The sequence below is a fragment of the Panicum virgatum genome, chromosome 9K, assembly GCF_016808335.1.
Source record: "Panicum virgatum strain AP13 chromosome 9K, P.virgatum_v5, whole genome shotgun sequence".
NCBI classification, from domain to species: domain Eukaryota; kingdom Viridiplantae; phylum Streptophyta; class Magnoliopsida; order Poales; family Poaceae; genus Panicum; species Panicum virgatum.
This window is the reverse complement of record NC_053144.1, coordinates 55262040-55289349: the sequence shown is the minus strand read 5'-3', so window position 1 is coordinate 55289349 and position 27310 is coordinate 55262040. Positions and strand designations below refer to the sequence as shown.

General features: G+C 49.9%; 3 protein-coding genes and 1 pseudogene across 4 annotated transcripts; 3 read left to right on the top strand and 1 right to left on the bottom strand.

Moving 5' to 3' along the window:
* The first annotated feature begins 4501 nt into the window (after nucleotides 1–4501).
* LOC120652449 (probable LRR receptor-like serine/threonine-protein kinase IRK) lies at nucleotides 4502–8552 on the top strand. Its single transcript, XM_039930270.1, has 3 exons — nucleotides 4502–4752; nucleotides 4859–6533; nucleotides 6718–8552. Exons 2-3 carry the CDS (start codon nucleotides 5077–5079, stop codon nucleotides 8177–8179), a joined length of 2919 nt encoding a protein of 972 aa, XP_039786204.1. The 5' UTR covers nucleotides 4502–4752; nucleotides 4859–5076; the 3' UTR covers nucleotides 8180–8552.
* A 4464-nt stretch (nucleotides 8553–13016) lies between these two features.
* Nucleotides 13017–15106, top strand: LOC120652446 (pentatricopeptide repeat-containing protein At1g09900-like). Its single transcript, XM_039930269.1, has one exon. The coding sequence runs from the start codon at nucleotides 13102–13104 to the stop codon at nucleotides 14740–14742; it is 1641 nt and encodes a 546-aa protein (XP_039786203.1). The 5' UTR covers nucleotides 13017–13101; the 3' UTR covers nucleotides 14743–15106.
* A 97-nt stretch (nucleotides 15107–15203) lies between these two features.
* Nucleotides 15204–20631, bottom strand: LOC120652447 (annotated as a pseudogene).
* A 1716-nt stretch (nucleotides 20632–22347) lies between these two features.
* On the top strand, nucleotides 22348–26736 carry LOC120652445 (transcription factor RF2b-like). 2 transcript variants are annotated; one of them, XM_039930268.1, is made up of 5 exons: nucleotides 22348–23019; nucleotides 24862–24994; nucleotides 25505–25589; nucleotides 26052–26102; nucleotides 26186–26359. In XM_039930268.1, the coding sequence occupies exons 1-5, from the start codon at nucleotides 22541–22543 to the stop codon at nucleotides 26209–26211; spliced, it is 774 nt and encodes a 257-aa protein (XP_039786202.1). In that variant the 5' UTR covers nucleotides 22348–22540; the 3' UTR covers nucleotides 26212–26359. The 2 variants fall into 2 exon arrangements, with proteins under 2 accessions (XP_039786202.1, XP_039786201.1); XM_039930267.1 differs by having other exon boundaries at nucleotides 26052–26736.
* The last annotated feature ends 574 nt before the right edge of the window (nucleotides 26737–27310 follow it).

The following is a 27310-nucleotide window of genomic DNA, read 5'->3' as shown; positions in this document are numbered from 1 at the left end:
TTAAGGACCGTTCGTTGTCTGGCCCTGTGATCGAGTTTGAATTGTACTAACGGCATGCCGGGAGTAGGAGGTAGTCGAAACCGGTAAGCCGAGTACTACTTTGCTTCGAAAGTACAGGAACCCGCACCCAACTCCTGGGGCGAGTCGAGTAGTCGCGGAGAATTGGGTTGCACATGTTTACTTTTGGTGGTCTCACGTTGAGCTCGGCTGACCATATGTCGTTGGGCTGGTTCCTGTAGTTCGAGGCGAGGAGGGGAATGGTTGGCATGTATAGTCCGACGGGGCAAATACGTGCCGTGTTGGTTAGGTCCACCTTGCAAGGTTAAATCGAATCGATTCGCCGTCAATCGCATCTCGGATATGAGCACCTTGATCACAACACCGCATCGTAGTAATGTTATATGGAATTAAAGTAATGTTGGAGATATCTATCATGAATTAATACCTCATGTTGTTATGATTGCTTAGCAGGTGCAAATATTAGTTAATGATTGTTATATATAGAATTTGGGCTAAAAGTGGAAAAATAAGGACCCACTTTTAGAAGCTTTTTATGCAAAAATAACCACCAGCCAGAAAGCTTTGCATGTCCAGATATGTGGGCTAAGTTATACCCACTGGTCGGGTAAGCCTTGCTGAGTATTAGAATACTCAGGGTTTGTTGCCACCATTATTATTTCAGGACCCCAGGACGTCGACTTCTGCCCCTGTTGCGCCAAGTTCATCCGTCGGGATGCAGAGGGGTGGCAGATCGTGGAGCGAGACCCGTAGGTTAGGTTTTCGTTGAGTCGTACACTTGTGGGCTGAGTGTGCGGCTATCTGTTTTGCGTAGACCGGTCTGGCCGGTCCGTGGGACCGGTCTGACCGGTGGCGTCGGCTAGTAGTGCCGACCGGTCCGACCGGTTGGTAGAACCGGTCTGACCGGTCTTGATAAATCAGAGTTGATGACTGCTAGTGTAGTCGTAGGGTCTGTTCTTTCCAAACTTCAATCATCTATTGTAAAGGAAGTATGTAAATTATTTGTATATATTTGAACTCGGCTTGTAAAACCTAATACTTCATGTCGTGATCGCCCTTGTATTTTTAAGTATTGTTGTCGTGCTTGTACCATCTACGCCCGCCTTCGCGTGGGATTTCCGGTGTTGTTTCGATCGGGCCGTGGGTTGAGAAAGGATCGCCAAATTAAGCCGTTAAGCTAATGCGCCCGATGTATTCAAATAATGATCATTAGGTTTAATTAGAGTTTTAATTTGGCGGTTCTCTCGCAGGCACTCGGCTAGCTCAGCTATGCCTGTGAATTCGTTTTCAGATCTAATCAGTTGCCACGAGCCCACCATGTGTACCAGCTGAAGGCTCGCTCTGCTGGTGAGGCTTTTGAGAGAGCGTGCCCGTGATCGATCATGCGAAACGCGGGCAATGTATCCTATTCAAGCGGCATGCACGATGTTGCAGATCTCTCTGAACTGCGGATGATTGTGGAGAAAGCCGCACCGCCATCATGGTCGTCTGCATGGATAATCATGGGCGATGAGCGGCTTGGAGATCTAAGCAGATGTAAGTGGTAGTATTTTGGGTTCTGCTAAGAGGGCCAGGATTATTTCAAAAGATACGAGGGCCAGGCCATCATCCCATGTCGGATCAGATGGCCGGACATATACTCATGAGTCTCATAGAGCTCCAACCTCCAAGTGTGATCTTGATTCAGCCCTGTTTAGATGCGTAAATTTTTTGGTGTAAAGTACTGTATCACTTTCGTTTGTATTTGGTAATTATTATTCCGTCATAGATTAATTAGGCTCAAAAGATTCGTCTCGCAAATTATAGAATTAGTTATTTTGTTTAGTAACATTTAACATTTTATACATGCGTTGAAATATTTGATGTGATGTGAAATCTTGTAAAGTTTTAAAATTTTGAATCCAAGGCCTCAGGTAGGATAACGATAAACTCCGAAAACAAAATTCAGCGACGGTAAAACCCCGTTTGGGCCACACGAATTCCGGAAAAGTACAGTTAGGCCCTGTTTAGTTCGTTTTACCTGTAAGCGTAAATTTTTTTGCGTGGGAATCTTGCCAATTTGATGTATTAAATGAAGTCTATTTACAAAACTTTTTGCACAGATGGGTTGTAAATCGCGAGACGAAGCTAATGATGCTAATTAATTCATGATTAAACAATAATTAGCGGATGGTACTGTAGCATCACTGTTGCAAATCATGGATTAAGTAGGCTCATTAGATTCGTCTCGCGATTTACAGCCCAACCATACAAAAAGTTTTGTAAATAGACTTCATTTAGTATTTCAAATTAGCAAAAAAAAATTCACTTTAATGCGTATACGAATTTTTTGTGTTTACGACTTTTTTTCACCGGTACGTGTATCTTTCAAGTTCACTATCTGACAGGCCGTGAAAGCGGAGATTCGACCGTTCATGGATGGGCATGGGCCACGGCAGCTTTTACATGCTAGGTGGCCCCGCGCAACACCTTCCTTGAATTGCATTGATCCTTCCTGCCTGCCCGGTAGGCAGGCCCACGCCGGCCCTCGCCGTCGCAGACGTTACTGCTGCTCTGTTCGGACCTCGCTGCCGCTGCGGCGCTGCTGCGGCGAGCCTGACCGCTGGCTGCTGCAAGCCTGCAACAACCGTGGACTGGCGAGAGAGAGAGAGGCGAAGGAACAGCGACGCCGGGCACGCGGTCGGCGGAGACGGGGATGGGCGCGCCCACAGGCCTCAGGCCACGCACGCACGGCGGGGGCGCAATGAATGCGTATTGATGGTGGCAATCAAGACCGGCCTGATGGCTGGCTCCCTCCGATCCGGCGATCCCCCTGTCCTGCGGGAGCAGCAGGGCGGGCTGGCGGCCGCTGCCGGGGCCGGGGCAGACGGCGCGCAGCGGCCATCAATTCCATTCCCGCCCGCCGCGCGGCTGGGCGCGCGCCGTTCTGCCGGGTGCGGCTCCCCGGCGTTCTTTTCTTTCTCAGCGCGCGGCCGATCTGCCAATGCCGCCGGGCGGGGATGCGGATCCGGGAAAATTTCATGCGCGGCGGGGCGCCGGCCGGGGAAGCGTTCGAGGGCGCGGACTCGCCGTTCAGGCAGCGTTCCCCTGCTGACCCTGCTCGCCCGTCCGCGCGTGCTCCAGCTCTGCGTTGGCACGGTTCGGGCAGCGCCGGGGGCGGCTGGATGGAACGGTGCGGGCGCTGCTGGCTCTCTCGTCTGGTGTAGCCGTGCACGGCGGCCAATGAATGGCCAGAGTGGCGGGTGCTACCAATGAATGGGTGGCCCGGCCAGATGTGCTAGCGGCGCTACGTGCTCGCCGTCTCATGGCGTGCACGCCCCGTGAAGGAGAGTTCTTTCACCCGTGGATCATAGCGGGCGGGCGGGCGGGAAGAATCCCATCACCCACGGATCATAGCAGACAGGTTCCCGTGACCAATGTAACCTGGGCGTCCGCGTATGAATAGCATGGGACCATTGCAAGGCTTGTGCCTTGGCGAGCTATATATAGATCCAATGGCGAATTTAGCAAATACATCTAGAGGGGGCTCATCTCCCTTCTCATCTTCTTTCTTCTCTTCTTTTCTTCTTCTTCTCCCCTTCTTCTTCATAATTTCTTCCTAAAAATGAAAGAGAGGCTTAGGGGGTATCCATTGATGTTGGGGAGGTAGGGGGCTTGATCCCCCCTAACCCACCCCCACCCCCCTTTGGATCCGCCCCTGTATAGATCTATGTATTCGCCTATTCAGTAGTAAACCTTTTGCTTACAGGACGCTATAATTATGCTTATAGATCTATGTATTCGCCTATTCAGTAGTAAACCTTTTGCTTACAGGACGCTATAATTATGCTTACAGTGCGAAAAGGGCAGAAGGGTCACATTCTAATTACAGTAGATGCTTACTACTGCACCCAAACAGCGAGCTTCCTAAAACATAGTTTTTGTTTTCATAATCTATAAAAGACATTGTACCAAATAGGACTTAATTTTACTGTTCAACATGAACTGAGCACAGCTGATTCCACACATACGACAGTTTCACACCATCCGCTCCAACGATCATAGTCCCCGTGGTCTTTTCACAATTCAACTTGACACATATTTTTAGCTTAAATTATATTTAAAATTGAATACAATTAGAATCTAGCTCTTTTAAAATATATTTTTAAATTATCTAAGCTAAATTTAAGACCTTTTACCACCCAAACGAAAAACCCATTATGAAAAAGAAAAACGGAAAACCGACGCAGCACCTGCCACAGAGCCACAGAGGCAGCACGCTCGCCTCAAAAGCCCCGACGACGACGAGTCCACGGCCGGTCCTGCTCGCCCGGACCGGTCCACTCACCTCCGCCTCGGTCGAACCGAGCAGCCCCCGCGGCCCTCCAGCACCCGCGCGAGTTTCGAGGAGGAAGACGCCCCCTCTCGGTCCATGCACCCGGCCCATCCCGTGCGCCCCGCCGCCCTTTTAGCCGGAGCCACCGTCCCTGCGGCACATCCCAACCCTCCGTCGTGCGGCAGACCTGTCCCTCGCCGTCCGATAAGCTCCGGTCCCTCCAGAGCCTGGTGGAGCTTCCTTTTCCACCCTTCGCTCGCTCGTGCTCTTTTTCTCACTCGCGACTCCAGTCCCCCAGTCCCCCAGCTCAGCCCACTCCCCGCTGCTCCCTCACTCCCTCTCCCCCTCTCCCTCTCTTCCATGGCGTTCTCCGACGAGGCGGCGGCGGCGACGTAGACGGGTGCATCCTGGCTGGGCAGGTACTCATCGACTTCCTCCGCTACTGAACGGGGCGATTTCCGGAAACCCATTTCGTGACAGTTTAATCACTGTCATTCGTGCTGTTCTCCTCTTTGAAATCTGCAGCGGAGAAGAAGGCGCCATTGGAAGCTCGGAGGCCGTCACCCGCAAATTTGAAAACCCCATCCCTCCCTGGAAGCTCCTTTCTTCCCTCCCAATCGCCTACACACGGCGTCTCTCGGAACATCAGGGGGCGCCTCTTGCAATTCGACGGCCAGAAAAAGTGAGGGGGGAAAAAAACTCAGCCCTTTCTTGCTGCTGGTCGTGCCCGTGGAGTCGCACCAATGCGGCCTCTCGCGCTGCTGGTTGTCGCCCACCTCGCCGCCCTCCTGGCGGTGGCTGCCGCCAAGGGCGGCGCGGCGGCGGCGGGGCTGAACGACGACGTGCTGGGGCTGATCGTGTTCAAGGCCGACGTGTCGGACCCGGAGGGCCGCCTCGCGACGTGGAGCGAGGACGACGAGCGGCCCTGCGCCTGGGACGGCGTCACCTGCGAGCCCCGCACCGGCCGCGTCTCGGCGCTCTCCCTCGCCGGCTTCGGCCTCTCCGGCAAGCTCGGCCGGGGCCTCCTCCGCCTCGAGGCGCTCCAGTCGCTCTCCCTCGCCCACAACAACCTCTCCGGCGACGTGCCAGCCGAGCTCGCCCGCCTCCCGGCGCTCCAGACGCTGGACCTCAGCGCCAACGCCTTCGAGGGCCCCATCCCGGAGGGGCTCTTCGGCCGGTGCCGCGCCCTCCGCGACGTCTCGCTCGCGGGCAACGCTTTCTCAGGCGACATCCCGCGGGGCGTCGGCGCGTGCGCCACGCTCGCGTCGCTCAACCTGTCCTCCAACCGCCTGGCCGGCGCGCTGCCCAGCGACATTTGGTCCCTGAACGCGCTGCGCACGCTGGACATCTCCGGCAATGCCGTCACCGGCGACCTGCCGATCGGTATCAGCAGGATGTTCAACCTTCGGGAGCTGAACCTGCGAGGCAACCGTCTCACTGGTAGCCTCCCGGACGACATTGGGGACTGCCCGTTGCTGAGGTCAGTGGATCTTGGGTCCAACTCGCTGTCCGGCAATTTACCAGAATCCCTGCGGCGGCTCTCCACCTGCACATACCTTGACCTGAGCTCAAATGAGTTCACTGGGAGTGTTCCAACATGGTTTGGAGAAATGGCAAGCCTGGAGGTGCTGGATTTGTCAGGGAACAAGCTTTCCGGCGAGATTCCGGGCTCTATTGGTGGGTTGATGTCATTGAGGGAGTTGAGGTTGTCAGGAAATGGGTTCACTGGCGCCTTACCTGAATCAATTGGTGGATGCAAGAGCCTAATGCATGTTGATGTCAGCTGGAATTCTCTTACAGGTGGACTGCCTAGCTGGGTCTTTGCTTCTGGAGTTCAATGGGTGTCGGTGTCGCAGAACACATTGAGTGGGGTGGTAACAATGCCTATGAATGTTTCTTCAGTGCTTCAAGGAGTAGACTTGTCGAACAATGCCTTTTCTGGAGTTATTCCATCGGAAATCTCGAAGCTGCAGAACTTGCAGTCGCTGAACATGTCATGGAACTCGATGTGTGGAAGTATTCCAGCCAGCATTTTGGAGATGAAGTCACTGGAGGTTCTTGATTTGACTGCCAACCGGCTAAATGGTAGCATTCCAGCTGCCATTGGAGGAGAGTCATTGAAGGAGTTGAGGCTAGGGAAGAACTCTCTCGTCGGCAATATCCCGGCTCAGATTGGCAATTGCTCTGCGCTTGCTTCACTGTAAGTTTAAGAACCTCTTTCTGATTCAATCCAACTAGTTGTATAGCCCGCGCATTTGCGCGGCTAGTATTTTAAGTTTAAGAACCTCTTTCTGATTCAATCCAATATGTAGGCAAATGTTTGGAGCTTTTACATGTTAAGCTTTCTTATTTTCTGATGTATACTTGACTACTATCTCTTGCAGGGATCTTTCAGATAACAATCTGACAGGAGCAATTCCAGAAACGATTGCCAACATTACCAGTCTTGAAATTGTTGATCTTTCTCGGAACAGGCTCACTGGTGGTCTACCAAAGCAGCTCTCTAACCTCCCCCACCTGCAGCAGTTCAATATTTCACATAACCAGCTCTCTGGGGATCTCCCTCCTGGTAGCTTTTTTGACACTATCCCCCTATCATCTGTGTCGGACAACCCTGGCCTTTGTGGCGCAAAGCTTAACTCTTCTTGTAATGGTGTGCTACCAAAACCAATAGTGCTGAACCCAAACACCTCTTCCGATCCAATATCACCAATTGAGCCTGTGCCTGATGGTGGCCTCCATCACAAGAAAGCCATACTGAGCATATCAGCCCTTGTTGCAATTGGTGCAGCTGCTCTGATTGCTGTCGGTGTCATTACCATTACTGTTCTCAACTTTCGAGTGCGTGCCCCTGGATCTCATTCTGCTGCAGTCTTGGAGCTCTCAGATGGTTATCTCAGCCAGTCTCCCACAACTGACGTGAATGCAGGCAAGCTTGTCATGTTTGGAGGAGGAAATCCAGAGTTCAGTGCCAGTACCCATGCTCTTTTGAACAAGGACTGCGAGCTCGGGCGTGGTGGTTTTGGCACTGTCTACAAGACCACTCTTCGAGATGGGCAACCTGTTGCCATCAAGAAGCTCACTGTGTCAAGCTTGGTTAAGTCTCAAGTTGAATTTGAGAGAGAAGTGAAGATGCTGGGCAAGCTTCGCCATCGCAACCTCATCGCACTCAAAGGGTATTACTGGACACCATCACTTCAGCTTCTTATTTACGAGTTTGTAGCTGGGGGTAACTTGCACAAGCAATTGCACGAGTCATCCACCACAAATTGCCTGTCCTGGAAGGAAAGATTTGATATAGTTCTTGGTATAGCAAGAAGCCTGGTTCATCTCCACAGGCATGATATTATCCATTACAATCTGAAATCAAGCAACATTCTACTCGATGAATCAGGTGAGGCTAAGGTGGGAGATTATGGGTTGGCAAAGCTACTTCCAATGCTTGATCGTTATGTCTTAAGCAGCAAGGTACAGAGCGCACTTGGTTACATGGCTCCAGAGTTTGCATGCAGAACAGTGAAGATCACAGAGAAATGTGATGTGTATGGATTTGGCGTTCTTATTCTTGAGATCCTAACAGGGAGGACACCAGTGGAGTACATGGAAGATGATGTGATTGTGCTCTGCGATGTTGTAAGGGCTGCTTTGGATGAAGGAAAGGTGGAAGAGTGCGTTGATGAGAGGCTCTGCGGGAAATTTCCACTGGAGGAGGCTGTTCCTATCATGAAACTTGGTTTGGTCTGTACTTCTCAGGTTCCTTCTAACAGGCCGGACATGAGCGAGGTGGTGAACATCTTGGAGCTGATCAGATGCCCCCAGGATAGCCCAGAGACTGAATTAGGTTAAAGCCCTACCTCTCCCTATTTGCTGGTTTTTATTTTTTGAGATCCTTCTTTGCTTGGTAACTGATCAGCTGGTGATGATGGAGGGAGTTCTATTCTATCTAGTGTGCTTAGATGATAAGAGCAATTTGTGAAGCGTCTAGCTAGTCTTTTGATGGATAGAGAATTATGTAACGTGTGCAATAGTTTGAAGGCCTCCCGGGTTGTTGATGTGTTTGACTTAGATCCTCATCAGTAAGGTGTATGGTGTGGATCCTCTCACATCAGTCCTGGTGGCTTCTTTGCAAGATCACTGTAATTTCTGCTTCGGTTACATGCAACTTGGCGCAGCTTGCCTGCTCTCCTATATTATTATGAAAATTGCCGCATTTTGGGTCTTTGCTATCCAACTACCTGTGACAGTTTTTTTTATTGTATTGTATTGTACTGCTAAACCAAACAAACTGGCAAGTACTGGGTAGTCGCAATAGCAAGTACCAGTCAGTCAGAGAAATCTTGTGTGTTTGTCTATCTAACCTGGAGTACCTGACTTGCTTGGAATCATGCAGACAAATCACACACAGTGACCCCACCTTGATGACTAACCGTAGCGTGTACAACTGTACAAGTACAAAGAACTGAAAATGCTAGTACAAGTGTACAAGGCTCTCTTTAGATCTTCACCCGTAAATGTAAAAAAAACATCACATCGAATGTTGGGACACATGCATGGAGTATTAAATAAAGTCTATTTACAAAAAATTTTACATGAATGGGCTGTAAATCGCAAGACGAATCTAATGAGTCTACTTAATCTATGATTCGTAATAGTGATGCTACAGTAATCATCCGCTAATTATGGATTAATCATAGATTAACTAGTATCATTATATTCGTCTCGTGATTTACAACCCATCTATGCAAAAAGTTTTGTAAATAGACTTCATTTAGTAGTACTTCAAATTAGAAATATTCCAACACAAAATTTTTACATGTAAAGAACTAAACACGGCCAAGATTGTCCATCTGTCTCTTTCGCATGTACTTGTTCCCCTTGCATTGCTGCTAGAGTATCTTGGCTTTTAGTCTCCTTCCCGAGGGAGATAAACATGGTACAAGGAAAAAACTAATCGTGCTACCGAACAGCATGGATTGGTCAAAGTTTGGTGATCTGACTGAACTTGGGGGCGTCTATTCATCGCTTTCTGCGATTGGAAGGCGTCCCATCGCATCAGCGAGCGCCGCCCCCGCCGCCGGCAGCTTCCGCGGCCTCCACCGCCGCCACGCTAACCGAGGTCGCATCCCCGCCCTCCTTCGACGCCACGTCCCCGCCCGAGACCTGGCCCGGCCGCCGGCGGCCACCACCCCGGCCGGCGGCGCTCCGCCGCGCCGCCTCGCCGCCCGCCCACACACCACCGTCCACCGCCGGTCGATTCCTCCCCCCCCCCCCCCCCCGCCCACCTTCTCTTCTAAGTCCGGTGGCCATGGAGCCTCCACCGCCGCCGCCGCCACCCCAGCAACCCCGGATCTAAAGGCGGCGGCCGCCGCCCTCCACCACCCCGGCCGCCGCCGGCCTCGCCGGCGGCCGCTCCCCCCACCAACCACCATCGCTGGCCACCCCCTCCCCTCCCCCGTCCCCTAACTCGCCGGCGGGTGCTCCCCTCTCCCCTGGCTGGAGGTGGAAGATGTACAGGAGCGCTTCTGCGATAGCTTGGCACGAGGTAGCACGCGCAATGAATAGCTTTCCCGCTGAGCCTTGCATTTAGTAGCTCGCAGCATAACTTGTTAGGTTTCCTAATGCATTAGCTGATCCTAATTAACAATGTCATGTATATCAGGGCAAGGCATGGCGTGTGCATAAACAAACAGTGAAGTATTCAGGTACCTCAAAATGCAGGAGGAAATGATAGATTATGAAGATTGTTTTGGCACTGCATCTGGAGCTGTGTTTTGCAGTGAGCATAATCTTGGCAGTTGTTTGGTCCCCAGGACCTACAACTATTCACCGGCCATGGCCCAACCACGTGGTGTCTTTTTTTTACCTTATTTAAATGTGCTCTTGTGGATTATGCTCTCAGCTCCCGGTTGCTTTTTTGACTCTCAAATCAAGATCCCTGTAATGTACCAGACTAACGTGTACGTGACCCCAGCCGGCTTCCTGTCGTGCAATCTGTCCTGGAAGGTTTGCGTTTGGCCGTTTGCTGCTTGGAAGCACTCACTCAATGGCATTCCCGGCTCGCCATGGTATCCCTTGCTCTGTCTGAATGGCAATCGGTGAGGGCGCACATAGTGTTACGCCTGACCTGAGGACTGAACACTTCTGAAGTCGTCTTAACATGAGATGGTGCCATGTGCAAGCGCATGCTTTGCTAGCGCCACTGGGTGGAGGACAGGTCACAAAAGAGCAGCCTTGCACTTGGCCCTTGGCAGCACGCTCTCTGTCCTTGGGTTCAGTCGCTCGGCACCCGCCGGGAACGTTTGAAGCAAAAAACAGGGCGGGAGAAGCAGGGTGGGGGAGGGAAGAGCAATGGCCACCTTTTTTACCATCGTCAATCAGATAGTGGTAGGGCAGGTCCAATGAAACAAAGTGCTTTTAGGAGAATCTGAGGGTCCTGCCGTGCGCTGCCTGGGTTGGGGCTTCTTTCTCTCAAACATATGATTGCCCCATGAGAATCCAAAGTTCAGATTGTTCAGGGCTCAGGCACCGGGGGGCATCTGTTACTGATTTACTCCATCTAGAATGCTTGGCATGATTCACTAGGCTATCTCATCTCATCTGGGATCGATGCATTTCCTTTCCGTCACGGGAATTCCATTCATCTGGAATTCACAATTGTTTGCTAAGGACTTGTTCGGTTGCACACGGTTTCATTCCGGGCCCGGAATGATAGAAACAATAAGAGATGTAACAAGAGACCCGGATTTATTCCGGGTCGAAAACTACTTGCAACAAAATAAACTCACAATAGATATAACAAGAGACCCGGAATCAATCCATGAGTCTAGAGACGGGGAATGAATCCAGGTCTTTTGTTGTATCTATTATGAGCTTATTTTGTTGCAAATAGTTTCCGACCCGGAATAAATCTGGACCTCTTATTATATTTCTTATTGTTTCTATCATTTCCGGCCCGGAATGAAACCGTGCGCAACCGAACAAATGGAACAAATTCCTGTATAGCTTGTCGCCACTAATGTTCCCAAATGGACAAGAGAAAGTAACAGGAGGAGCAAAGTTACCGGGCGGATTGGAGTTGGAACCTTTTTAGTTGGTGCTTTTAGCAATGGTTCAGTGGACCAAAAGGACGTGTGCGTTCATGATTAGTTAGTTGTATAGGAATGGAGAACAAAGTAAAGCAGGACTAAGACAAAAAGCTCGGTTGGTGGTTTGGAGCCTACTTGGTTGGATTTCAGATTTTTGCCCAAACAAACTCATAGCTTGCCAAAATCATACCATACCAAAATTAGAGCAAGATTTAAGGCCTATTTGGCACACATGGACTTTTTTGAAACTTTATAATGATAATAATATATAAACATTCCATAGAAACACAATAAAACTTATGGGTTCAAAATGGTGCTTATAGCTGGTTGAGAGATTATATAATAAAAAATATAAAAGCTAATTTTGTATGTTCTTATGCAAGTTGTTTCTCTTTTAACCCAACCAATGGCTTACTTTGATGCGACAACGCCCGCTCTATGATGAATGAGATGCTGCTGCATGGGCTCTTGGGTTATGACAGCCCAACGAAAGCCATGAGTTGTCATCTCAAATCAAAAGAAAAAGGTTCATACCCGTCAAAAAAAAGAGGAAAAGGTCCATAAATTGCTTTTGGTGAGAGACACATTTTCGACCTTATGCCTGGCCCATAAGAAATGTGCCCTGGAACTAATTCAAACAACAATACCGGGCCTCCAACAAGCACGTCATGCAAAAGGCCTTGTTTAGTTGGTGAAAAATTGTTGGGTTTAGTACTGTAGCATATTTCGTTGTTACTTGACAAATAATGTCAAATCATAGACTAATTAGGCTTAAAAGATTCATCTCGTACTAATCAGTTAGACTGTGTAATTAGTTATTTTTTTCAACTGCATTTAATGTTCCATGCATGTGTCCGAACATTCGATGTGACGGGTACTATAGAAATTTTTTTGAAAACTAAACATGATCTGGCATGGCGAGCTAGAGCGAACATATGGGGGGTGCACCATTAACACAATATTAGTTAGTTAAGAAAGCATGGCGAGTGATCCTGTGAGTGGTTTGTTTGTTTATACAAATATATTCTCTTTTGGGTGTTCTAATACGTGTTAGTCTAACTCATATTTTGTTCCTTCCGAGCTGCACCCATAACATTTTTAAGAAATATTTATGTCTTATTCTTATTGTTGGAGTAAAGGAGATCAAGCTTACTTCCTTAAAAGAAGATGCAAAGTAACTTTTTATGTATATTATTAATGTAAGTCTTCCTCTTTTAAGACTCTCTTCCATGTGCATTTAAAATTACCCTCGACATTCATGTTTCGAACCTTTATTTATTCATGGACTCGCTCATCATGATGCGGACACGCGTAGGGCCAACTTCCGAAATCCGAAGGATGCAATATGCGATATTTAAACGGGCCGGATTTAATCTTAACCCATCAAAGGCAACAATGAAAGCCTGCAAGCAGCAGCCAGGAGTTACTATGTCATTGTGTGCGTCATGGGGCTTGGGCTATGGCACCCCAGCTCATAGGCCATCAAGGCCCAGGGTCCACATTTGCCACCTGATCGCTGAGTCCATAGCTAACGTGGCCTGCAATTTGGAAGGACGATCCTGGGCCTCCAAGAAGCACGTCGTGCGTCGGCGTCGCGTCGCACGGCACGAGAGCTTCTCTCCCTCGTCCTCTCGCTTCCCAACCACATCTCCTCGGCTCGCCTCCTGCACACGCCCATCCACCATGGCTTCCCTCTACCACCACTCATCCTTCCCACTCTCCCCGCCCCAACAGCTTACCGCCCCCGAGCCCCCCCGCGCGCCGCCTCCCTCCTATCGCATCTCCACCCTGCCGTCCTCATCCCACCATGGCAGCGCCCTCCCTCGACCCTCCTTCGCGTGCCACTGCAAGGCCCCGCCCCGGGACCACGACGCCGAGCTCCTCCGCGCGCTGCAGTCCAACGGCAACGGCACCCTCCACGGAGAGCCGGCGCCGCCGCAGGTCCTGGATTCGCGCTCCGACGGACCGGGCGGCGACGGGAGGGGCGAGAGGCCTCGTCTCTGCGCCCGCGACTGCGCGAAGCGGATCATGGAGCTGCCCGTGGAGGAGCGGGTAAAGGTGCTCGACCTCCTGCAGCGCGACGACGCGGCGCTCACCGTCTCCGACTACAACGACATCCTCTCCGCGCTCGGGCGCGCGGGCGACCACGCCTCGGCCGTCGCGCTGTTCCGCGCCATGCCCGTCGCACCCGACGCCCACTCCTTCGCCACCGCCGTGCAGTGCCTCTGCCGCCTGGGCGCGCCCGACGAGGCCAAGCTCGCGCTCGACGAGATGGTGGCGCGCGGGTTCCGCCCCAACGCCGCCACGTTCTCCACCGTCGTGGGCTGCCTCTGCAAGCGCGGCCGCGTCACCAAGGCCATGGAGGTGCTGGACGCGATGCGGGCGCTCGGGTGCGAGCCCACTATCCGCACCTACAACAGCCTCGTCGGCGGGCTCTGCTACGTCGGCCGGCTCGAGGAGGCGCGCGACCTGCTCAACAAGCTCAAGGACTCGCCCACGACGCCGGCGGACATCTACACCTTCACCATCGTGCTCGACGGCTTCTGCAAGGTCGGGCGAGCGGAGGAGGCCACGGCCATCTTCCACGACGCTGTCGGGATGGGCCTCTCGCCGACCATCTTCACCTACAACGCGCTCCTGAACGGCCACTGCAGGGAGGGGAAGCCGCTCAGGGCGTTCGCGCTGCTCATGGAGATGTGCGGCGGCGAGGGCGCCTGCCTGCCGGACAGGATCAGCTTCAGCATCGTGCTGACGGCGCTGCTGCGCGCCGGCGAGACCGCGGCGGCGTGGCAGGCGTACAGGCGGATGGAGCGCGCTGGGTTCGAGGCGGACGGGCGCGCGCTTGACACGCTGGCGCGAGGCCTGTGCCGGCGGTGCGCGGCGGACGCGTCAGCGCTGGGCGACGCCCGGGAGGTGTTCGCGAAGCTGGTGGCGTCCGGGCACGAGCCGGTGTCGTACACGTACTGCCTGATGGCGCAGGCGCTGGCGCGCGGCGGCGAGGTGGACGCGGCCGTGGCGCTGCTGGAGGAGATGGTGCGCCGGGGGTACGCGCTGCGGAAGCGCGCCTACACGGACGTGGTGCGCGCGCTCTGCGACCGGGGCAGGGCCCGCGACGCGCTGCGGGTGCTGGTGCTGGTGATGATCGTGCGGGACTTCGTGCCGGGGCGGAACGCGTTCGACGCGCTGCTGGGCGAGCTCGGCCGGCAGGGGCGGTGGACCGACGCCATGGCCGTGTACGCCGCCGCCGTGAAGCGCGGCGTGGTGGTCTCGTGGAAGCACCTCGGCAGGGAGGAGGAGCCCGTCCGGCTGGGCGTCACGCAGTGACCGCTGCCTGAGCGCAGGATCACACCATCTCTGCCACTGCCACCACGAGGCGTGTTCGGATTCGGCTGCCGGCGTCGGCTCCCAGCTGCGTGCAGATGCACGACTCTCCGACGAGGAAGAACGCTAGGCTTGCATTGGCGTGCGTGGATTTTGGCGATTTTTTTGGGAGGAAGACACCAGGAATGTACCAATTTTCTGTAAATCATTTCTGCCTCTTGATCGGATTGACCGGGCAATCGAATTTTCGACCAGCGTCGCTCGGTTTCCGAAGGCTTACACGCCTCAATATTCGGTACGAGAAGCTGAATGTGTAGTGTACTAAAAGCTTGATTTCATGGCTGATTCCTGGAGCCTGGTACCAAAAGCTGCGTCAATTGCCTAACTCGGCTGCATGCCTGCACTGCTCGACTTTCACAAAATTCTCTCTTTTTCTGCCATCCATTCGAAGCTGTAAACGCCACAGAGGACTTTATTTATAGACAGCGCCACGAAAAAAACACAAGCACTGACTGACGCAGGTCAACAACAGAGTCTAGCAGCAGCATCCGTGGTGCACATGCTCCTTCAGGACTCAGGAGGAAGCAGAGTTGAGTGAGCATCGATCGACCTGACACCTGATCGATCGTCTGCTCGATAAAAGCTTCGAGCAGCTTCACTCCTTGGCCATCTGCTCGATGACCAGCGGCGGCTCCTCCTTCTTCCCCCTCCCCTTCTCCCTCTTCCCCGTCTCCGGGAACGACGGCAGTATCAGGGCCGCCTCCTGCGCCCGCACCAGCTCCCTGAAGTCCTTCTCGTGGGCGCCGAACCCGGCGGCGACCTCCGGCCCCAGCATCGTGCGGAGCACCGAGGCGGCGCCCACAAGGAACTGCGGCCGGTTGCGCCGCGCCGAGGTCGTGAACCCGAAGAACTCGAACGGCCCGTGTAATTAAGACTAATTTCGGCCATTAGTTTTAAATCTTCATAGTTAAATCGCTAGAGAATAATCTTTCTGTCAAAGTTTGGTTAGCTCGGCTCGACCGGTCTGACCGGTTGGGAGTCTTTTTAATTCCCTTATCCTCCCCTAATATTTATCTCTTTCACTCAGCTCTCTCTCCTTCCTCCAGACAGAGACGAGCATAGCTCGTTCCACCACCGCCGCCCCTTCCATCGATCTCCTCCCTCCGGTCGCCTTGCTTCGATCACTTGCGCATAGAAATTCCCCACCACCTCCTCCACTTTCCCCAACCTCTAGCCTAGTCTCTCCTCGGCCGAATCAGCGAGAATCGAAGCTCCAAGCCTCCATGGACAGTAGCTCCGCCCCTCATTGTCGATCCGCCTCTCCGGTCGCCTTCCGCCCAAACAAGTCCCCAAAATGGGTTCGTGGTGAGCTCCTCATCGTCCTCGGCCTCTTTCCCCATGGATTCCGGCACCGAGCCGCCCGAGACGCCGCCGGTCATGGCCCTGCGCCATGGCTCGACTAGGACCGGTCTGACCGGTTATAATAACCAGTCTGAAAGGTGGAGCTCTTTAATTCATTTGACGAAAACTTGCAGATTGCATACGAATTCAAAGAAAAATCCTAAAAATACAAAACTAGTTTTGTTTGAATGCTTAGATTTAAATCTCCAGGGGGGATTTAATTCTTGTGAAATGACCTTTTTGCCTCCGATAAAGTTTAGGTTGTGTTTTAGAGTTGTTTAATTATTTTCGGTAAATAGGTTAGTTCAAAAATTATGAAACTTGGGCAGTGGCTTGCTTTAGGAATGCATAGTTCATTGCAAAAGTTACAAGTCTAGAAAACATCGTTTAGTATGGTAATCAACATATCCATGTACTAGTATGTTTGTTGGATAATAACTAGTTTATGTTTAAGAAAGATAATGGCGCATACAATTAACACATTTTATCAGCGTAGTGTCATGCTAATTTTTGATTCATCATTAGAATGCACGGATACTCCAGAAAATTTGTACCCGGATAATCTGGGCTAAAACCCGGAGTCTCCGGACGTGTGGGTTTGTAGCTTTTTAATTGTTAAGTTCATCATGAGTAGGCTTAAATAAATGGCCGCCTTAGTAATAAGAACTAGCTTCTTATATGAAAAGTTAGTACTTAATTATGAATTGTTCCTAAACTAACATATTTCCCAATTAATTAAGGTTATACTTTTAAATAATCTCTTAGAGTTGTCTAACTATTTTAGCTTCCTATGTATTACTTCTTTGAATTCACCCCGAGATTGATTGAGTAAAGAAAGAGTCTATTAGTTGTAGCTTGCAATATATATACTTAGGACAGTGCTCGGTGAGGACCGGTCCGACCGGTCGGAGGGACCGGTCCGACCGGTAGGGTGCTTGGGGTATTTTGGACCGGTCTGACCGGTGTGGCGGCAGCTGAGCGGGTAGGGTTAGAGTAGTTGGTCCGAATCGTTAGCAATTCTCCTCAGTTATGGGTTATTTTTGTAAATATGTAATTCATATATGCATTCTCTCATATCATATGCATATGCACACATGTAGATTCCAGTGCATGCGATCTGGTGACTATGGAACAGGTGTAGCCATGAAGCCCAAGAGCTAGCAAGGCGGGATTGGGAAGGAATTCGTGAAGACCCGGCCCAATGGTCGGAAGGGCCCAAGGCCGGAAATAATATTAGCACTAACTTAATGTTACCCTCAGGCAAGCCCCGGTGCATGTCCTACTATTTCAATTTATGAATAACTATGTATGTTTATTACTTGTGCATTACGTTTCAGGAGTTATTTGAAACCTTAGTTGTATGATCCCTAGGTTTTTCTGGGCCTCATACTAGTATGTGTAGGGCGGTAGCACTGCTATGCTTAATAGGTTTCGGTAGAAGTCGAGTAATATCCTGTTACTCGCGAGATATAGTATATTTTAGAGTCGAGTAATTTTCTGTTACTCGCGAGATATAGGATGTCTCTATAAATTGAATATATAGAATATTGGAAGATGCAGGAAAGGAAAGGAGTTGGAGACCGGGCGGGAAATGTTTAGCCCCGTCTGTGTCGGTTAAGGACCGTACCATTGTCTGGCCCTGCTGATCGAGTTTGATATTGTACTAGCCGCATGCCGGGAGTAGGAGGTAGTCGAAACCGGTAAGCCAAGTACTGCCTTGCTTCGAAAGTACAGGAACCCGCACCCAACTCCTGGGGTGGTCGAGTAGTCACGGAGAATTGGGGATGCATATGTTTACTTTTGGTGGTCTCACGTTGAGCTCGGCTGACCATATGTTGTTGGGCTGGTTCCTGTAGTTCGAGGCGGGGAGGGGAATGGTTGGTGCGTGTGGTCCGACGGGGCATACGTGTGCCGTGTTGGTTATGTCCACCTTGCAAGGTTAAATCGAATCGATTCGCCGTCAGTCGCTCTCGGATATGTGCACCTTGATCGCAGCACTGCATCGTAGTGATATAATATGGAATATGGATTATACATTTATGATGATGATTATATTGAATTATAGTATATTTGCTCTACCATGTGTGCTCTAGTTGGTTTAGGCAAATATTAGATTATAGTTAATCTATATAGAGCCTGGAGCTAAAATATTGAAAATAAAGATTCACTTTTAGATGTTTTTTCTGCAAAATAACCACCAGCCAAAAAGCCTTGCATGTCTAGATATGTGGGCTAAGTTATACCCACTAGTCGGATAAATCTTGCTGATTATTTGTTGATCAGGGTTGGTTGTTTACCCTATTTCAGGTATAGGAACTAACTAGATTTCACATCGGTGGGCTCGATGTGGCGCATTATCTTTATGTCTCGGTAGTTCTCGAATTATTTAGTTTGTTTTATTTATTCTCTAGTAAAAATTCTCTGTAAGTTATATTCTCTTCCGCTGCTACTTTTTTTGTAAATTTTCCGCTGCTACTTTTTTTGTAAATTTTAAATTCAAGGCTGTTTTGTAAAAGTCTTAATTATATTTACTATTTTTGTAAGATTTTATCGTGCTGGTACCTTCCGCGCGCCTTCGTGCGAGACTTCTGGTGTGTTTCGATCGGCATGTGAGTTGAAAACAGCCTGTCAAGTTACACTTAATTAAACGTAACCGCCGCATTTTAACTCGGCGGGTCTGTCACAGCCCGCCCGCGACGCCACCTGGCAGAAGGGGGAAGTAGCGCGGGATCCAGAACACGTCGCCCTCGCGCACCGCCGCGCTCATCGCCAGCGACCCGTTCGGGAACACCACCTGGACCGTGCCCTCCCCGCCCAGCACCACGCCGTACTCCGTCGCCCGAGGGTTCACGTGCGGCGCCAGCATCGATCCCTGCACTCACGCAGCAGACGCGCATCAGCTTCAGCTAGTCATCTCTTCTCTCCGATCGCGCGCGGGAGGCTGATCTCAGCAGGCTCTTACGGCGGTGAGGTTGACGAGGTAGACGCCGATGTCGGAGTGCTAGAGGGGCTCGTAGCCGTGCTTGTCGACGGCGATGGTCCAGCCGTAGGCGTTCCGGAACCCGGGCTTGCTGTCGTACAGGTTGAACGGCTTCGGCGCGCCGCCCGTCTTCTTGCCCTTCCTGTTCGCCTCCGCGGCGCCGCCCGAACCTCCGAGCCCGATGAACCGATTCACCAGCTCCCTCCACGACCACGTCGGCCGCGCATCGTCGTCGATGTCTTCCTCTCCCCTGCCCCCCGGCCTCCACGCGCCGGCCACGCCGCGCCGCGCTCCCTGCTCCGCGCACCGCGCCCGTTGCTGCCCTGCCCACGCTCCTCGTCCCCGCCGCTCCCGGGCTCCGCGGCGTAGTACACGATTGGGCCGCGGGTTTGTGCCAACAAGACTCTTGCCAACTCCTCGTAGGTCGCCTAGTATGGATACAAGACATGCAAACAGTTATGCCACACATCAGCTAGAGATTGCCAATACATGTTGTACGGTGTGATTTGTTCCAGATTGATCTCACGTTGAAGGCAATGGCAAGCGTCTTCGGTTCGAAGCCGGCGAGCACTGACGCCGGGTTCCCGGCGCCACTGAGGAAGAAGGACTGCATTGGATCACGGCTCATCAGTGCGAGACTATATCTGGGGATTGCAAGTACATGCTCACTTTAATTTTAGATGTGCTAAATAAGAAGGAAACATATCAGGTACAAACCAACTTATCCCCGTGTAGGCGACCTGATACGTTCCCAAATAAAAAAGATCTAAGCTGAATAGCTGATAATGTTCTCTTCAATCAAAAGAAGAAAAGATGATAGATGTAGTGTAACACAAAGAGTCAGAGACCAGATACGGGGGTCCGAAAACGAGGCTATCGGAGGCGTCGATGCTGCAAATGATCTGCAGCCTCTGGCCCTTGCCGGTGTTGACCATGTAGAAGGTGGAGCCGGCGTCGATGTGCAGGACGTCGCCCATCTTGAACTTCCTCTCCACCAGCTCGTCCTTGTAGATATAACCGACCTTCACCTTCCCTGCCCACCACAAAAACAATCCAGCTCTTGATTCCGCAGGAATAATCAAAATTTCAAACTGCTAAAAAGCCGTGTGAAACTGCAAGCGAGATCCATACATACCTCGACGCACGAAGAGGGTGATGCTGGAGTTGAGGTAGTGCGGCACGAACAGCGTCTTGGGCTCCATGGTGATGAAGCCGATGTGCATGAGCCCCTCGCGGCACCAGACGGCGGACGGCGGCCACGGCTGGCCGCGCACCACGCGCACCTGCCCGCCCTCCGACTCCACCACCTTCTCCACCCGGTCCAGCACGAACAGGCCCTTGCCCTCCCCCCTCTCCTTCTCCTCCTCCGGCCGCCACCCCACTTCTGCCTCCTCCCACCCCCACTCGCTGCCGTGCCGCAGCGCCGCCGCCCCCGCCGGCGCGCACCGCGACGCCAGGAGCAGCAGCAGCGTGAAGAGCAGCGGCGCTGCCATCACGGCCACGCGACCCATCGCTTCGCTCGCCGTCGATCACTTCCGGAGTTCGCACTTGCTAGCTTGCTCTCGCGGCCTCGCCCCTGATCTCTCTTGGTCGGCTGTGTCCGCCCCACCGCTCTTGCGGTGCGAGGCCGTGCCGCCGTGGGATCATATAGAGGCGACGGGTGGGAGGGGAGGGGCGCACGTGTCGCCGTGCATGGCGCGCCTCATGTGCGCCACGTAGCGAGCTCACGGTCCAGCAGGGAGTTCTGGGTGGCACCGGTTTTCTTTACTGTTCGATCGAGAGGAGAGCGCGTGCGCGTCGTTACTCTGCGCACCGGCACACGGCTACGTGCCGGGATGATCTCTGAGCTGCTCTTTCCGTTGAAAGAGCTACAATATCGGTTGCAAATTAAAAGTTATTTAAATTATTATAAATTTATATTTTTACTATGTATCTGAACATAATATTTATCTTAAAGGAAGAGTTTTTTTTACACTCACGTGTAGCTACTCTCATCATCAATATACCACCTTACATATGTTCACATACTCATTTATCACTTTGAGTATGTTCATATACTTATTCTAACATACTTTAGAGGTATATACATGAAAAATTTCAAAAGTAGTCCTATTTTTAAAATATATATGATTATACCTTATTATTAGTATATAAAATAAGTATTTCTACATATTTTATGTATGGTTACATGCCTAATGTATATACCATCACAGATGTTCAAGTATGATCACATACTCTATGTACATACTCTTCGTTGAATCAGATACGTAATATATGATGAGATACACATGTGGGAGTAGCTACAAGCAAATGTAGAATGGAATTTTCCTTATCTTAAATATATAATAAAATTTATAGAGGTTTGTTACAATGATTATAAAGTACCAATTGGGTAGGTACTTTTGCTTTGAATTTTTTCTGACCATTGATCAATGGAAGAAAGAAGGTGATCCCAGAAATTAAATTAAATTAGTATTGCTCTCACTTTTTGGTATTTGGTCCTACATTTTTATGCCACCAGATACTTTAGTCTAGGTACTTCTACGTATTTTCTAGTATCTTGATCGCCATACAATTCTATCAGATAGACAGATCTTATTTTTCAACCATTATAAAAAAATTTCAAATTTATATATTTACATTTAAAATTAAAATGATTACAATTTAGAATAGAGTAATTAGGTACGTGCACTCTTTGTATTTTATACTTATACTCTTGACGTTAACATAAGCCTGCTCACTTTGTAGAACCGTGTACTGCCCATCTCAAATACAAGGTGCGGTTTTACCTTCGTTTTCTTTTAATTTTATAATACACATAAAAAACTAACTTCTCCAATTTGATGTAGTTCACTTTGAGGATCAAAAAATGTGGCCGTGGTGACTGGTGAGTGCAAGGAGCGGTTTACTTGGTACTTATTAGGCTGGCAGGCACGATTTTTTTTTTTGATCGTTCAGCACTAAACTTCGGGGATCATGGCCTCGTGGGCAAAAGAGAGTGGGGACCATACGCTCGCTAGTTGTGCACGCTGCACGGTAACGTTCCATTCCAACCAGCACGTCTCGGCGCGCGGCACGGACCCGACCCGACCCGACCCACTGCCGCACCGAAAGAGAAGGCGACCTGTTTCGCTCGTCTCCGTGGGCGCGCACATGCTGCTACGGTGACACTGGCCTCTAGGCCTCTAGCGCCCTCCCTCTCAGCCTCCTCCGGTCCTCCCTCCCCTCCAGATCCCACTCCTCCACTGCGCTGCTCCACCCCACCACCTCATAAAAACCAAACCAAACCCGAAAGCACCACGAAACACGGCAGCAGCCGCAGCCTGCGTGCGTGCCTATCCATCCTTCCTCCTCCAGCCTCGTCGGACACACCTCCCCGGAGCGGCAGCGAGGGAGGGGCGGGTCGGCGCCGGCCTCGCAATGCAGCACCAGCAGCAGCAGCCGGAGCCCGCCGATCCGCCGGGGCGGGCGTTCCCGCCCCCGCCCGCGCCGGCGCCGGCCGCCGCGCGCGGGGCGCACCACCGACGGGCCAGATCTGAGGTCGCCTTCCGCCTCCCGGACGACCTCGTCCTCGGCGGCGGCGGCGGCCCCGACGGCGACGGCTTCGACGAGATCGGCTCCGAGGACGACCTCTTCTCCACCTTCATGGACATCGAGAAGATATCCTCCTCGGGGCCCTCCGACCGCGACCGCGCCGCCGAGACCTCCTCGCCGCCGCGCCCCAAGCACCGCCACAGCAGCTCCGTCGACGGCTCGGGCCTCTTCTTCTCCCCCGGCGTCGGCGGCGGCTCGGGGAAGGACGCCGCCGCGTCGCTGGCCGAGGTCATGGAGGCCAAGAAGGCCATGAGCCCCGAGCAGCTGGCCGAGCTCGCCGCCATCGACCCCAAGCGCGCCAAGAGGTGCCGCCTCATCGATCTCTCCCCCTCCCTACCTGTCCATAGCAGCTTAGCTACCAGTGCTCGACTGCTCGGCATTGTTGCTCAGACCTGGTCTCAGTCGCCGAGTGATCGACCTACTCCAGTGATTGGTCGGTGGAGAAATGGTCGTATACTAGATCAATTCTTTCGTTTCTCCGAGGAGGCGAGTAATTAGCTCAGGCGTAGAGGACAATCATGCGTGCATGCTTTCTGATGGAAATGCCAGGTTGTTGAAGGAAAGATGTGCATCTGCGCCTTGTTTTTTCCCCTTTGTGCGCACTGTGCATGGATACATGGCATTGGTTGGTTGGTTGATTGGTTGGGGGGTTGGGAGTTAAGGTACTAGTGGCAGTGCTTTAGTGCTTGGTTGGTGGGATTATGGATAAATGTTTGTTTCTCTGAGGGTGACTGCTTGTGCTTTTCTATGCCTTTTGCTGGGTGTTGGGGGGTTGATCCTTTGATGATGATTGGCATATTGGGAAAAGGGGGTGGGCGAAAAATGGGTAACCGGAGTTCGCTTAATTTCTTACCTGCAAATGTTATATTTCCCTGTTGTGATTTGAGGATTTACTGTTGAAATGCAAAAGGCATATAAGCTGGATTGCTGGTTTCCAGGATTATATTGCTCAGTTTCGACACTTGGGAAAGATGATACTAACCTGTTGGGTGAGACTGAGAGAAAATGAAGCACATTCAAATAGAGAGTCATTGCGAATTATTAGAACTACGTGGATATATTAATATTGAAGGGAAGTAAGTGTACAATCATTGAAAGCTACCCAATCAAATCAGAGATATTATTCAGGCTCTAATCTTGCTTGCCTATTTTGTTTATGTTTCAAGCTCTGAACAATTTATGATTGTCATTGACTCATTGCTAGAAATTTTAGTGGCACCTTGCGAATGGTGTTGTAAGCAGTTGGGTTTTTCATCTCTAAGAATCACATGCTGTAATCATGCCACCAATTATAGTGATCTCCCTAATAGCAAATAATGTTATCCAAACCATGCACTGTGCAGTTGATAACTTGTTATCCACAATTTACAGTTAAATTTTTAATGCTTTAAAATTATACTGCATCATTACCAGTTTTCATCTTTATGGTTCTCAGACATTCCAATTGTTTGATTTGCAAAGTTAATAAAAAATGGCAGTCTTAAATATATTGCGGATAAATGTTGCATTCAGAGTTTAGTCACATACAAAAACAATTGATCGACAAATGTGTAGAAAAAGTTCATTCATGTATTAAGGCCTGTTTGTTTGCCCATGAGATTATATAATCCAGCTTAAAATCTAAAAAATAATCTCACAAGGAAACAAACACTCCGGCTTATTCACCAGATTATATAATCTACACTCCCTAATTATAATAATCCATAAGCTGCTAAAAACATGCTTATTTTATTTCAGATTATACTCAAATAATCTATGTTGCCAAACAGCTCATAGATTATATTTCTCAAGTTTATAATGATCCTGATTATATAATCCATCACCTATAAGCTAGATTATAAAATCTTGCTCGTAAACAAACAGGGCCTAAATTGTTCAACACTTCATCTTCTCTTTTTTAACGAAGCTCCTGCTTCTACTTAGTAGAAATGTAGAATGTGCTGGCTGTTGTAGAATTGTAGTATTATCCATCTGCTTTGGGACCTGATCCATTTTTCCTCTAAATTAATACTGGAGAAGAGGAAGTGAAGGTATAATAGTCAGGTTGTGGCTAATGTTCCATGCATGATTTTGTGATCTTTTCCTGTAATCATTTCTTCCAATGACATTGAAGTCTTCATTAACATTTTGTATTCATTTTCATGCAGAATTCTAGCTAACAGACAATCGGCGGCTAGATCAAAAGAAAGAAAGGCTCGTTATATAACAGAACTTGAGCGGAAGGTTCAAACACTTCAGACTGAAGCCACCACCCTTTCAGCACAACTCACACTATTTCAGGTACATTTCCATCCATCTGTTATCTCATGGATATCAGGTCAAGTTTAAGTTCATGCTGTTTCGGAAAGTGGTATCCTTCAGGAGCTAAGTGACCATTTTCCTTTGCAGTCATTTTAAGAAAACATGAATATATGAATCTATCCCCTGATCACAGGGCACTAATTAAATTGCAGCTTCTTTGCAAATTGCATCTAGCTTAATTCTTGTGTATCTTCTGACAACTTGTGTAGCTGTATGGACTAGGAGTCTAGGACTCTGCACATGCTGTGATCAGTCTAAGCATCCCTTGCATTATATTAATTCTGGCGTTGTGAAATTTCTGAAGAATTATATGTTGATGATCCGTATGTGGATTTTATTGATGTTGATTGTCAACTTTGACTGTCAGCTTCTGGTTATTGCTATATTTTTATATGGTGACTGTTGAAGTATTTTATAGTTTACTGGCTTGCTATACTGTTCTATTAAGTGCGGCCGTGACCTTTATATATTGCCTTCAATCTCTTGCAGAGAGACACAACTGGACTTTCTGCAGAAAATGCAGAGCTCAAGATAAGGTTGCAGGCCATGGAGCAACAGGCTCAACTGCGTGATGGTGAGCATTGTCCCCTTATTGAAGATAACATAGTTTATTTGTCTATTTGACTCCTTGTTTTTTTTTTATTTTCCTATAACATGAAGCAATAATAAGGCAGTGCAATATATTTTTGACAATATATAATCGAAGGTCATTCTATTTTTCTCAGTCCCCACTCATTCCTTTTCCATTTCAAGGCATTCTACATGGTCAATTGCAAAAATCTTTCAAAGTCAAGTGCCTTTTGACATGATACCCTTCACCTAATTGCTATTTGATATCCTTAGTTTTTCTATACGCGGGTTCAATTTTACTGCAACTTACATATTGTGCCATGAGCTAGAGTGGCTTATACTATATAGAGCATAATGCGAATTATTTTTTGCTGACATAAAACAAATTAATTACTAGAATTTGCATTGTGTGAAGTTCTATGTTCTACTTGTACATTATAAACAGTCAATCTGATATATTTTGCAGCTCTGAATGATGCACTGAAGCAGGAGCTGGAGAGGCTTAAGCTTGCTACTGGTGAGACGACCAATTCCAGTGAGACATATAACATGAGATTTCAACATGTCCCATACAACTCTTCATTCTTCCCGCTTTCCCAGCAAAATACAGCCCCACACCCGGGTAGTGCCCAGTTGGCACCATCGTTCAACCCACCTCATCCCAATGTGCCAAATCACCAGATGCAGTCCCACCCACACACTCTCCCAGATATAATGCAGCAAGACTCTCTTGGACGGCTGCAGGGTTTGGACATTGGCAAGGGGCCTCTGGTTGTGAAGTCAGAGAGCAGCTCGATCTCCGCAAGCGAAAGCAGCAGCACCTTCTAACGAGGCCTACACATCAGAATCCACAGTTTCATTAGATCACTTTGTTCATAGCCTGACATCCTTGTGCTGCTTTCAATTCTGTAAGCTTATTTTTTATTCAATTCATTCGTTTAGTTGAATTGTCCGTAAATGCATGGACAGATCATACCGTGTTGTAGAATGATCCGGCAACTCACGTCTTGTTTGTTTTGGGTTCATTTCCTGTGTGCCATGTTTGGTAATCAGGGCATTGGGAGTGGAATCTCTGATGGTATTGTGTTGTTTTTAGCCATGTTGTCTTGACCTCCATGGATTCTCTTTGGAACATCCATGTATTCGTGCTACCAAGCTAGTTTGATCCATGTACACTCTGGTTGATGAAATGGTGTCGCTTTGAGGAATTTCAAACATCCATCAGGCTACAGTACATGATGTTTCAACATCTGCGACTAAAAAGCAAAAAAAAAAAGAAATGATGGTCATGTTGGGGATTACACTAATTTGCATTTGGAACATTGGTAAATACACTTACTGTTGGTATTCGCTAGTTGGTAAATACACTTTACGGTGGCGGCGCAGACCACACGGGTTGCTGCGTCGCGAGCTGCGCGGGCGCAGGGGACAGCCGGGTGGAGATGCAGCTGGCGACTGGGGGCCAACTGCCAGTGAGAGGAGCTGCGGGACCCAGAGAGGGAGAAGAGAGGAGATTAGAGGTAGAGGACATTTCGCGCATTGAGCTAGGTAGAGGACATTTCGTGACCTGAGCTGACCGTGCGTACATATGAGGTCTGCGTGCCGTGACACATAGATAAATGTGGTAAAAATGAAATAGCTCCAAAATAAAGACGCTAAAATTGTAAACGTCGTTGTAAGAGTTATATTTGGATGATTGCGTAATGGTAAAAATTGTAAAAAAAA